We start from the raw sequence: 11716 nt of genomic DNA, 5'->3' as shown, positions 1-11716 counted from the left end.
AGCAAGTTGTGCTGCATCCTGGAGATGACTTAATAAATGCATCATTGAACAGTTACCATGACAACAGATGGAAGAAGACCCTACATGTAGATTTAATGCCGACTTTAACAAGTCCGATCTTGAGCCCTTCATCTTTTGTGGATGGATGCAACAATATTTTGATAGTTCACTAAAAAAAAAGCCAAAAGGACTTTAAGTTCAGCTGTTGGCAATTTTTTTTTCACTTTTTTAGTACAGATACATTTACATGATTGAATGGAAAAATTTTTTTCTGCAAAAAAAATTCAAGTCTGTGAACTGAGAACAAGTAGGATGATGTGAATATGTGCATTTCATGTGGTTGATTTGGTAAAAAGAGAGTAAGAAAACACCAGAGTCATTAGTGAGCAATCGCAGCTAATTGTAGGATTTGATTGAGTAGACATGATTTATTTTATTGCATCTCTTCATATCGGGGGAGAAAATGCCAAATACATTTGTTAAATGCAGCAGCCCACAATGTAAAGAAATGTGATATTTGTACAGCGTCTCCTGATGTATATAACTTATATGAATTATTATTATGGAACATTTCTTTTGAGATGTAATAAAAATACAATTAGCAGCTTGTGAAATCATTACGGTTGTCAAAGTATAAAATATTTTAAACATTGAAACTGCAACATTTATTTAATTTGAATTGATATCTTACTCTGAATATGGGGTCGAAAATGTCAGACAACTTTGTGAATGAGGATACAAGTTTTTGAAAAAGTCAAAGACTTGTGTTTTGTGCGGTACATGCAAATCGTCACCATTTTCAATTCAAGATAAAAGTCTCACCGGGGAATAAAACTTAAGTTCCAAGAAAATCATATTTGAAGTTGGTCTTGTTCACACACTTATTTCCCCAGTATAGCACTCCTTTGACATAATGCTACTTCATGAAAAGGGGATTTGGAATGCCTATACCTATGGACGACATATTTATCTCTGAGAAAATGACAGATATGGTTTAGTTGAACTTTGCCCTACAAAGATCGTTGTTTGGCTACTTTCCGTAGATTTGGTAAAAGATGATCACACCAAGTTCTAGGCATCACACAGCCTAGTTGATTTCCCCCAAAACAGAAATTAGAAAAAAAGTCTTGATATGAGGCCATCGTTTTCCTTCTTGAAAACAGTGAAGAAACGATTCTGTCATATCAGGTTCAGCATTGGTTATTAAAGAGCACTTTATCACAGAGAACTCAACAAATGACTTTCCAAAGCCAGGTAAATCGTTGCTACAATACATTTAAGAAACGAATCATTTCATTTCCCTGATCTATTTCAACCATTTCTGGAGCTGAGAGGAAACACACTGTAGGTGTAAAAGGGAAAACCAAAAAATATACAAATTCATCTCTAAAAATAGTACAGATACCAGTAAACATTTCGTCTAAGATGTGTGACATAGCCACTTAAATTACAGAAAACTATCACCTCCCTGACATGACTATGCTATTACAGTAAGGTCACCAGTTAAACTGTTAAACAAATGTACAGATTTTCATTCAATGTTAACATATCTAAAATAGAATCAAATGATGTTCACATTACACATAATAAGAGAATCACAGAAGTTGTTTCACCACTGAAGTGTCTTGGGAAAATCTCAGATGGGACCTGCAAGTTGAACAGTACAGATTATCATCAGGGCTCCCAGATGACTATATTCTCAAACTGAAGAATCTTGCGTTGTGGGGCGGTGGTATACGCCTCGAGCAGAAGCACCCCCTCATGGGTTGAAAAGAGCCATGTTCGTGGGAAATGTTCATTTTGTTGGTAGCGATGCATTTCCTAGTCGTTTGTGAACCAGAGAAGTTCAGTTCCAATCAAAGGAGCCTCCGTTGCTGAGAAAAATTGTGCCCTGTCTTGGTCCAGCTCAAAGACACTGGAAATCACATACATGTAAGTTCAGGCTTTCAACACTGACCAAGTCTCGGCAAGACCTTCCATATCCATGACTGCCAACCCGAAGTCACTGTCCTGCAAGAATCTCACAGATCTCTTTATGGTTGAGGCACTGCATCAGAGGCGTACAGATATCACCTGATTTGGGAATTTGCAGAATCATCACTTGAATCTGACACTGCCAAGTGCCAACTCTTGCTACATTATTATTCAGAAAATCTTAATTAAGAAACATACAGCAACTATAAAATCTGAGAATAAGAATTCAAAGACACGAAGACTTTTACTCTGAAAGGCATTCATGGATTTCAGTGTTTGTCGTTCTACATTTGGGCATGTGAATGGAGAATACTTTGTACCCACAAGAATTTTCACAAATAATAGTCTTTGTACTAATGTGTCATAAGAGAAAATATCACATTTTAATAAATAAAACATGGCATTTTTCAAAACCTACCTTGTTATATCGATGGCACTTGAAGAATTAGGAGTAACTGCTTGCCAATCTACATGTAGGGGTGCACTGAACCAATTCAAGCTCCATTGAAAATAGTGTAAAATCAACCAAGTTTGAAGCCCCATGGCAGGCAACTGAAGTCCCTGAGGCCTCTCAAACAAAAGAAATGTGTTGTTTGGTCCTTCAGATTTCATTTGATTTTCGATTCATAGTAGGTTAACCAATGAATTTTTTAATTATCCGCCCAAAACAAACTCACCCCCAAAAAGTGAATGTTGCCAAGCCCTCCCAGCGACCATTTTTCAAATGACATCCCTCACCTTCTTCGGGCTCTTCTGACTAATTTTCAATCCCATTTTTGTCTGCTTTGCCCCCAGATAGGTGCCCCTGAATCTACAGAGATGATCCTGGGCCATACTGACACAATCCCACCATTTCTTGGCCCAAACAGACCCCTCTTTTCGAAACAATCTCTGGGGGTACTTTTTGTGCGCTCGGCAAGGCGGAGAATTTTCCTTGAATTGGGACACTGCACCCGTAGTTGGACCCATTAGTAAAGGAATAGCGCCCTCAAGTGCTTGTGCGTTGACAGCAACAAGGCTGACTAATACTACTCTGACATCCTTACAGCATGAAAGTAGCTGTTTAAGGCCACTGCATGCCACAGTGATTTGGCAGGGCCCTGTCTGTCCCCATCACAGACATTGAAATCCATAGATGGGCAGCTCCTTTTCAAATCAACAGCTAAGACAGCACCCGACTAAATCCAAAAGCTTGGGCAAATTCACCCCTCGGCAGAGGGAATTGACGCACAGTTGAAGAATTCCAGCCATAGAATTCTATGAAGCCATGTTTAGACTGTGAAAAAAAAATCCTGTTTACTTAATATGGCTCTTGTAGATTCAAAACAATGTGTTTCCAACATTTAAGAGCAAAAACCTGAACGTATTTTGGGAGCACATGTAAACAAATGCAGGCAAAGTGCGCCATGCGCAATTCCCACTGAACGCATTGCCATCCATCTTTTCGCCCATTGCAGTTATACGTGCAAGACTGGTCGTCTAGGGTTTATATGTCTGTGGACCCCACTTAGTAAAACAAATAGCGCCCTCAAGCGCCTGTGCACGGCGGGAACTACTTCGGCACGCCGACGGCCTGGCGGTGATTGCGCATGGCCATGGCATGCCAGTCTAGTTGCTCGATGATCTTCTTGGCTCCTTTCTCCATGTGGGGGTCGAGCGGTTCACCATCTTCTGAGATGGCTGCATTGGCTTTGGGGATACCAAAGATGTTGGAGACAGGAAGGCAGCCAATTTCCCCGAGGAAACATCGCAGCTGCATTGCTGCACGCATGCCTCCGTAAATACCTGGCCACAGGGGGTAACAAATTCAGGTTTATTATTTTAACACTGCCAAATGATACACATCTCACTTGTGCAGCGTCAGTAGTCAAGATGGATGAATACCTCTTATGACATGATCATTTTTCCACATGTGGCACTGAGATATTAAGCTATACTTATTTTTAACTGCAAATGTATATCCTTTCTTATAAACGAAATTATTTTGAAGAAAATTGGAAAAAAAACCCCACATTTTTCCAATGTAAATCTGTCTGTATTCTTCAGTGCAGTGGATTTTGTCTGTCTGCAATTAGTGAGCATTAGTTTGCTATGACAGAAATTAACCATTGTTACATTATAATTTTTTTCAGTCATTTGGGGCCGTAGAGATTTCTTGCAGTGTTGCAGTCGAGTCCTTCATGCCTAAGTCCAAGTTCATGCCATCCGAGTTCAACTCTGAGTCCGAGTCCTTACTGTCCGAGTTCAAGTCCAAGTCCTTGTGTCCAAGTACGAGTCCTTGTGTCCATGTTCGAGTCCTTGAAAATCTGGACTCGAGTCCTCTAGCACTGATTTATTGATAGTGGCTTACCCGGTGAGTAACACACAATGGCTGAGGGTTTGTAGCCAAAAATGGACGTCGGGAAATGGTCCACCATGTTGCTAAGGCCCGGGGGTATTGAATGGTTGTACTCGCCAGAGACAAACACAAAAGCATCGGCATCAATGATCTTCTTTTTGGCCTCTTGCAAAATCTCCGGAGCCTTCGTTTCATCCTGGTAAAAGAATAGGGCCTTTCTCAGGATTGGAAGATCAAATTCCTCAGCATCTGAAATAAAAACCACCATTTATAACATGATTTATATCATAGAGCTAGCAATTTTTATGCCATATGAAGTGGGCATTCCATGTCAAATAAAAGAGATAGCTTCCTGCCTAATGTCTGTATTTTTGAGGAGGTGAGCATTCTTTCTAATACAGCTTTAAAATCTGTTACATCACAGATAGGGTGGAAGCCCACTCTCAGATACAAAAAATCCATCTCCTCTATCCACTATCCAAAATCCACTACATGAAAAGGGGTCCTTCCCCTTATTCAAAAACCTCGTCAAAAATTCGCGTCATTTCAACATGTTCAACATTTGGGGGGAAAAAATTCCATGATATAAAGACAACACTTGATGCCCCTGTGCACAAACCTGCGTACGAGACTCATCTGAAAAATCTGAAGTATTTTCTAAGTAAATGCCTCAGAATTTTCTCAGCAAAATTTCACTTATTAGGACACGTAGCTGTTACCACTTTCTGAGTGACGGCTGAATATGTTATATTTTTTATAACATTTAAAAGGAAACTTAGTGTTGTCCGTATACATGGAAATAGGCCTATATCATCATTCCCGTTTTAATGATTAGCAACAACTTGAATAAGTCATCAGTTATTGCTAAAATCATGTTATCAACTGACCTTCACTGAGATCATAACGGATGACAAAACTGTCAAAAGTCGAACTTGAAGCAGAATGCAACATTCATCATGTCATGAATTCTTTTCCATACTTTCTCTACAGCGATTGGCCCCTGATGCACTACATGCTAGTACCGGTCGCCGCGCCGTAAATCGTCAGCCATGGCCCATCCTGCACCCCAGCCGTGCAGCTCTACCCCCAGAACTGAGGGGTCCGACGTCCGCTCCTCTCCCATAAGCGAGCGCTGCGGACGTCGGACACCACAATTCTGGGGGTAGGCCAGTGCAACTCCACTCAGTCAATCCATGGTCCGGTCATGTAGGCTAGGCCTAACTCACCCATGAATTCGACGACGTGAGTGTCATCCTTTTTGAGCTGGTTTATCATGAATTTAGCCACCCGTTCGCCAAGACGATTCTCCCTGCACGTTCCCAGGAACAAGACTACCTTCAGAGGATTCAGCTTGTTGGCCATGGCTATAAATTGGAGGATGCTCTACTACTGCTCTGGGCTAACTTGTGACGAGTGTTTCAAAAATCTCGCAGATTAACACGCCCTCTGCGTCTGTTGAGCTGGCCTTCTCGATATGCGATGTGCATACAAGCGAGTACATGTACTGTCAGTATACGTGGTCCTGCCATTATGTGCATGTACAAAGTCGCGACGCTCAGTGAGTGGCGTAAACTGGGCGGGGGGGTGCTCCCGGTGAATTTTTCAAGGGGAAACCACAACAATATTAACTGCAGTTGCATAACCATATAAGCTCAATGGAGATTCTTCGCAGATTTCAAATGGAGGAGGGGAACGGGGGGGGGCGCATGGGCATGGAGGCCAGCAATAACGCTATGGGCGACGTTTCGCATAATTAGGGTGTTCTGGCTCCATGATGTGCCTAGTACATACAGATGGCGGCGTGGAAGGGGTGAAATTAGGGCTGTTTTCCAATAACTCGACTTCGTCTCCATTGAAGCTTTATATTTTTCTTTTTTTTTAACACCCGACTGCAAAAGCTCAAAAGCATCCGGTAGTGCCACAAGAACATAAAATGAGATGTAAAGAGCAAAATGTTACAGTACATGTAAACAAATTTCAGTTGAACGCTTCGGAATCGGGTATTGATTCTGGAGACGCGTCCTCACACGGAGACGACATCGAGAAAACAGCCCTCAGGCTGCTGCTGCGCGCCGTTCCCTGACTTCTTTGGCTAAGATCCGTCGGTCGGTCGAGGGAAACGGGGTAAAAGTGCTTTGTCGCCGGAATACGATTGTCATTTTTTCTTAATTCTTTGCTGGCAGGATTTTCCAAATAGGGTCGGTAAAATGAAAAAATCCTTTTTTCTTCTTCGGAGCCAAAAAGGGTCGGTCATTAATTAACTGCGGACGCCCTCAGGCAAAACCAATCTTCAGCGGGTTCATACATGGTGAACACAAATCCTTTCTTCTTCATAGGTCCTACTTCAGTCTTCTTTGGGACAGACCATCCATCTTCAAACGTTACGCAGTGGGGCGGGGCTGGGACCGGGGAGGGGGTCTAGCCTTGCGTTGCATGACTTGACAAAATGTTCACTGTATGAAAGTGACAATCGACTGTCATGATATTGAATTTTTAGTTGCCTTAAGGTTGTTGTTCTGTCACTGTACTGAGTTTTTTGCCAAGTTATCCACCACCATAGTCTGTACAGTCAGTGACGTGCTCCACTGAGGCCAGTCCTTTTTAATAGCTCCATGGTTCCAACGACTGCACTGGATATAACTTTTATTATAAGAATAGAAGGTTCACTTGTCCCCATCGCCTTGAGAGCGAAGCTATCGTTGGATCGATCACATGCGCATTCGAGGGTAAATTTCCTTTCGATTACCTAGCCCCACACGCACATCGTTCTAGGTGTCCTCCTTTTCCGTCTACCGAGTCAACCTCGCCGACGTGTAGGATTTTAGAGAACACTCTCATTACATGTAAATGAGAGCATCCTTTATGTCATCGCGATATTGGGTGGACGCATATTTCACAACTGTCACATGCGTAAATGCACGCGTGAAACGTTGTCTTTGAAGCTGGAAATACTAATCATAAAAGTGCGAGTTGTATGTGATTAGGTTCAAATGAATAGTCATAGCATGCGCATAAAACGCAAACCATGGCAACTGCTCCAGAGCTCAGGCTTGGGTCTTATTTTTACGGTGTGGACGCATGAGGCCTTTCATTTCCAGAAGTGGACTCTCATCATAGTTTGATCATAGTTAGGTAGCATGATAATAAATTTTTCCATTACTGTTGCTAATCTAAATCAAGAGCGTTGGGACTCAGAAGTACGTGCACCTATCGAACGGACACGTGCATGATCTAGCAGGCCTTACACCACAGTAGGAATTACTTTCTCATTCAAAAGCTTTTTTCCAATAATGGATTTACTCTCATCTTTCAGTTGCCAAACAGGTCTGCCATGCAAATTCCAATTCCACATATCCTATATCTGTCAAGGACATTGTGTCTTTTTTTGTATTCCGCTTACAGTGAAATTTTTCTTTCATTTCCTCCTCTGGTCTTGTCTTTTTCCAACGTCACCTGCATTGCGTTGGTGTGAAACTTTTCAATCTTGTGTCTCGTCACGCATGATCAGCTTTGAATAAGCCGCCCAACTGTTGTGGGACATGGAACAAACTGTGCGCATTGGTAACTGAAAAGAGGTCTTGTTCAAATAGATTTGTAGAAAAAGTATCCTTTACAAAAGACGCAGACGGGAACCATCCATGACCATAGACTGGAGGTCAAAAGACCGGATCTGTTTTGCAGTCTGCAGCTTTTCCCGGGAATGATTCGGTGAAGGAGTTTTTGCAAATGGTGGATGACACAAGTCAGTGTTAGCACTGAACTGAGCCCAAAACGTAGACGATTTGGGCCAACAACACGTAAATTCAGTGACTTACAATTTTGAAGACCAGTATGGAGGTAAGGATATACTTGAAATGATTTTTTCTTTGATCCGTTTACTATGCGTTCTGATCATGATTTTGTTTTTTTTCAGACACATGAATCAAAATTCAAAACAATAAGTTACCGTGCACTGGTGGCTTTTTTTAAAGCCTATTGCAAAATCTCATTTTGTGAATTGCACACTCCCCATTTGCATTAATCTGGACTTTTCTGTGAAAGAGGAAGTTTATTAAACTTTCATCTGGGGACCAAAAGGGCGATATCTGTTGAAAAATAGCAGTGTCAAATGTAGCGGGAATAATAATGCCTGTGTGTACACGTAGAAGCTGTCACCCCTCATATTAACAGTGTGCAAATCTGATACATCCTTACATTTTAAAAGGTATTTGCGTTCATAAACAATAGCCAATCATTTTACGAGTACAAAAATATGTCAAAACTAAAACCAAATGATTTCATTTCGTTACCCCTGCATTGAAATTGTGGTGTTCTCTGTAGTACCTAAGTTTACTGTATTCTGTTTTGAACTTCAAATTTAAAACTGAAGTAGGCCAGCCATGCGATGTAAAAAAAAAGTAACAAAGGAGCTGAACTGAAATCATCCCGTATTTTGTTAACGTTGTGTTGACGTTAATTAGTACGACCGCGTATTTTGGGTGTACTTGCAATATAAACAGTTCAGCTTCAGTTTGTATGACAACCCTGGACCGTGAGATAAAAAACATGCGGCGGCCGACGAAAATGCATTGATGTGGAAAAACCTACAGCCTGACACATTTATTGTATTCCATGAATCAAACTTTTGTAGAAAGAACGTTAGCTTAGTTGACCCCCCCCCCCGATTCTGTCTGAACCTTCTAACTGATGGCTCCTGTATTCATTTTGAAAATCAAAACTCGGATAAACTCTTGAACATCATTGATAAAAGTATTAATACACATTCATTTTCTAGCGCAGAATACCGAAAAGATGATATCTCCACGTAGACTGCAAACTCAAATACCGTAGAATACTTAGGATGTTTCCATCTTAAGGGAATTTTAGTTCGTTCAGTCAGGTTTGTCTAACTGTTTGTATACTTTAATTTGTTTGAACAAAAATGCTGTTAGCCGTGATCGAATAAACTAACTTCAGACTTCTTCTCTGCTGTAACGGCAGGGTAAGAATATGTACATAAAGAACTTGAAAATAATGTGACTTGCACAACATGACCCATTTGTGTTTTCAGAGGCGACAAGTACCAGCACAATTTCACTTCCGCGTCATGGAACCGCTTCATCCTCCACCTCGCCAGAATGTCGACAGAGGGCGCTACGGCCCAGCCGGGCTACACAAGTATCGCCAAGGATATACCCCAAACGGCTTTGAGAACAGTGGTGTTGGCAGGGCAATGGGTGGGGGGCTGGGGTATAGCAGCGGCCCCGGGGTTGCTGGGGGTAGGGGTGGCCCCGTCAAATTCGTTCGGAACCCCAAATTTCCGAAGAGCTTGTACGATGTGGAGATGAGCCTGAGACAGGTTATCAAGGACAAGCCGGTCAAGATCACTCCCGGCATGTCATTCCCAGATCCTAAATCCAGAAAGTCCATCAGCAACCCGAAGGCTCCCCGGGTTGAATACGAGTTCGAACCGTCTCGAGACGACTACAACTTCATTTACAACCCCCTAGCAGGTGCTAATGCCCCTGGTGACGACACTGGCGGTGTGGTGAAGGAGCGGTACATCGACGCCGTGGGTTACGACAGCAGCGACGATAGTGACGATAACGACGAGTTTGACTGGCGAGTCCAGGACTACGACAGCCAGTCGACCAATTCTGATGGCGATGACAGTGACGGTGGCACGGAGGTAGCATTACCACATGAGGACGACAGGGAAGCGCTGTACGCACACGCCAGGCCAAAGGCCCACCGCGTCCGACAGGCGCAAGGGATGGAGACCCAGCCGCCGGCATTTGAGCCTCAGCCCCCACCGCCCCGAGCTCCCGTGGACCCGATTTTGGTGATTCCTCGTGCGGTGGTACGAGAGGAAGAATCTTATCGCGAGCACCGACACCGGAACGGGAGCAAGAACGGGCTGGGACCCACACCTGATGATAACAACAATGTTGGTGAATAAACTGACGATAGTTTTGTCACCATTTCGTGAAGGGGGTTTTTGCCTGGCTTGATTATTAATATCCAGTAAAAGGTCTCGTGTACTTAGACAAATCAAAAGAAGCTCGATTTGACGCCGTCGTAGACCCTACTATAGATAACATTCTATGTTGCAATTTAATGCAAGCTAGGTTTTTTTAAATATTAATTCCTTCATTACCCAGAGAGATGGGTGGAGTGGAATCCACCCTAAACATTTTTCCCGATATTATCGCAGTGCATTTTTTCACGAGTGAAGTTTTTAGGATTGTAACTCTTTGCGGTCATTTTGACACCAAATAGACATACCGTTTTCGCGCTGTGCGCATTTTTCGGAGACGAATCAAGCTAATTTGTATCGGTGTTTAGTGCACGTTGGCTGGCATACATGTAGCCTTGAATTTCAAATGACCACCACCAAAAAAAATGTTTGATTGAATTCAAACGTCACATTTATAATTATAAGGAGTTATATGTTAAATATTATAAAGTTTCAAAAAAATCGAGCGATTCATCACAGCTGGGTTCTTAGGGAAGTGCGGAATCACCCCCCAGGTGTGAGATGCATTTGTCCAAAATATTTCGGCTCTTTTAGGGTAAAAGACAGTGTTGACTTACGTTAATATTGACGTTGTGCTGTGTCCGACAATGGTGTTGGTTATAAAGACAAAAGAATGAAAAAGGTTCTAAAAACTGAAGAAAAAGCATCAACACTAAGTATAGAAAGTAGATATTAAAGTTACAAATTGCATTTAAAATTTACAAAAAATACGTAATTTGTAAAGAGGATCGCTGTGGTGTTTGTTGTTAATAAAGGAAGTACTGTTTATTAAAATAAGAAAATACCTCGTCAGATTTACATTGAAGTGGCTGTGAACAAACAACCGTATTAAACAATACCGTAATGCTAGAAAAACATCGAAAGTCATGAATGCAAATCGAAATCAATTTACTTCCTGGAAAGGGAATTGCAAATTTCAAACTGTTAAAAAAGGAGGAGTGAAATTATTCAGTTTATTTACCATAGGCATACAATGCAAGAATAAAAAACTTACATTCTTGGATCACTGTCAGAACTATACCCGTTTAGACTAAGCTCCAAATCTCACTTGCTGTACTAGTTAAAGAATTTTTAACCAGATTAAATGATCAGTAGGGAGTTTAGATGATTGGACCTATCTCCTACGTTTTCTGCATTACTTCGCAACTTATGCTGGGTTGCACACCATTTTGTCTTTCGAGCGAAAACTGATGAACGATAGAGTTGTAGAAAAAAGTTAAGTCATGTCCCAAAGTTTGTGCTGTGGCTGAATCAAAGACATGTCTGTTGAAGCCCCTGCCTGGCCTCAACTACTTCCTGCAGGCGCTCTGGAAGACCCCTGCTATATGTCAGTTCTCAAAATGAAATCAGTTCTTAAAATCCCACCAAGAAAACCAGCTGGAAAGTAT

At 41.8% G+C, this 11716-nt stretch overlaps 2 protein-coding genes across 3 annotated transcripts; one reads left to right on the top strand and one right to left on the bottom strand.

Annotated features, from left to right (window-relative positions):
* Positions 1–408: 408 nt before the first annotated feature.
* LOC110985764 (uncharacterized) lies at positions 409–5786 on the bottom strand. 2 transcript variants are annotated; one of them, XR_015424213.1, is made up of 4 exons: positions 5539–5786; positions 4325–4561; positions 2393–3759; positions 409–2073 (listed from the first exon to the last, which is right to left on the bottom strand). XR_015424213.1 is itself a non-coding variant. In XM_022247059.2 (3 exons), the coding sequence occupies exons 1-3, from the start codon at positions 5672–5674 to the stop codon at positions 3527–3529; spliced, it is 606 nt and encodes a 201-aa protein (XP_022102751.1). In that variant the 5' UTR covers positions 5675–5786; the 3' UTR covers positions 409–3526. The 2 variants fall into 2 exon arrangements, 1 of the variants encoding a protein (XP_022102751.1); XM_022247059.2 differs by having other exon boundaries at positions 409–3759.
* A 2132-nt stretch (positions 5787–7918) lies between these two features.
* Positions 7919–11436, top strand: LOC110985756 (uncharacterized). Its single transcript, XM_022247037.2, has 2 exons — positions 7919–8149; positions 9363–11436. Exons 1-2 carry the CDS (start codon positions 8144–8146, stop codon positions 10248–10250), a joined length of 894 nt encoding a protein of 297 aa, XP_022102729.2. The 5' UTR covers positions 7919–8143; the 3' UTR covers positions 10251–11436.
* Positions 11437–11716: the final 280 nt, after the last annotated feature.

This window comes from Acanthaster planci, linkage group LG02 (genome assembly GCF_054643075.1).
Source record: "Acanthaster planci isolate LZ-2023a linkage group LG02, COTS_SCS, whole genome shotgun sequence".
In the NCBI taxonomy this organism is placed as follows: Eukaryota; Metazoa; Echinodermata; class Asteroidea; order Valvatida; family Acanthasteridae; genus Acanthaster; species Acanthaster planci.
Note: the sequence above shows the minus strand (reverse complement) of the source record. Positions and strands in the feature narration are given on the sequence as shown.

Excerpts from the sequence above, each read along its gene's own strand:
- LOC110985764 (XM_022247059.2), bottom strand. The coding sequence starts at position 5,674 with ATGGCCAACAAGCTGAATCCTCTGAAGGTAGTCTTGTTCCTGGGAACG. Across the intron at positions 4,562-5,538 it reads TCACGTCGTCGAATTCATGG|ATGCTGAGGAATTTGATCTT; the intron begins GTGAGTTAGGCC and ends TTTTTATTTCAG. Across the intron at positions 3,760-4,324 it reads CATTGTGTGTTACTCACCGG|GTATTTACGGAGGCATGCGT; the intron begins GTAAGCCACTAT and ends CCCTGTGGCCAG.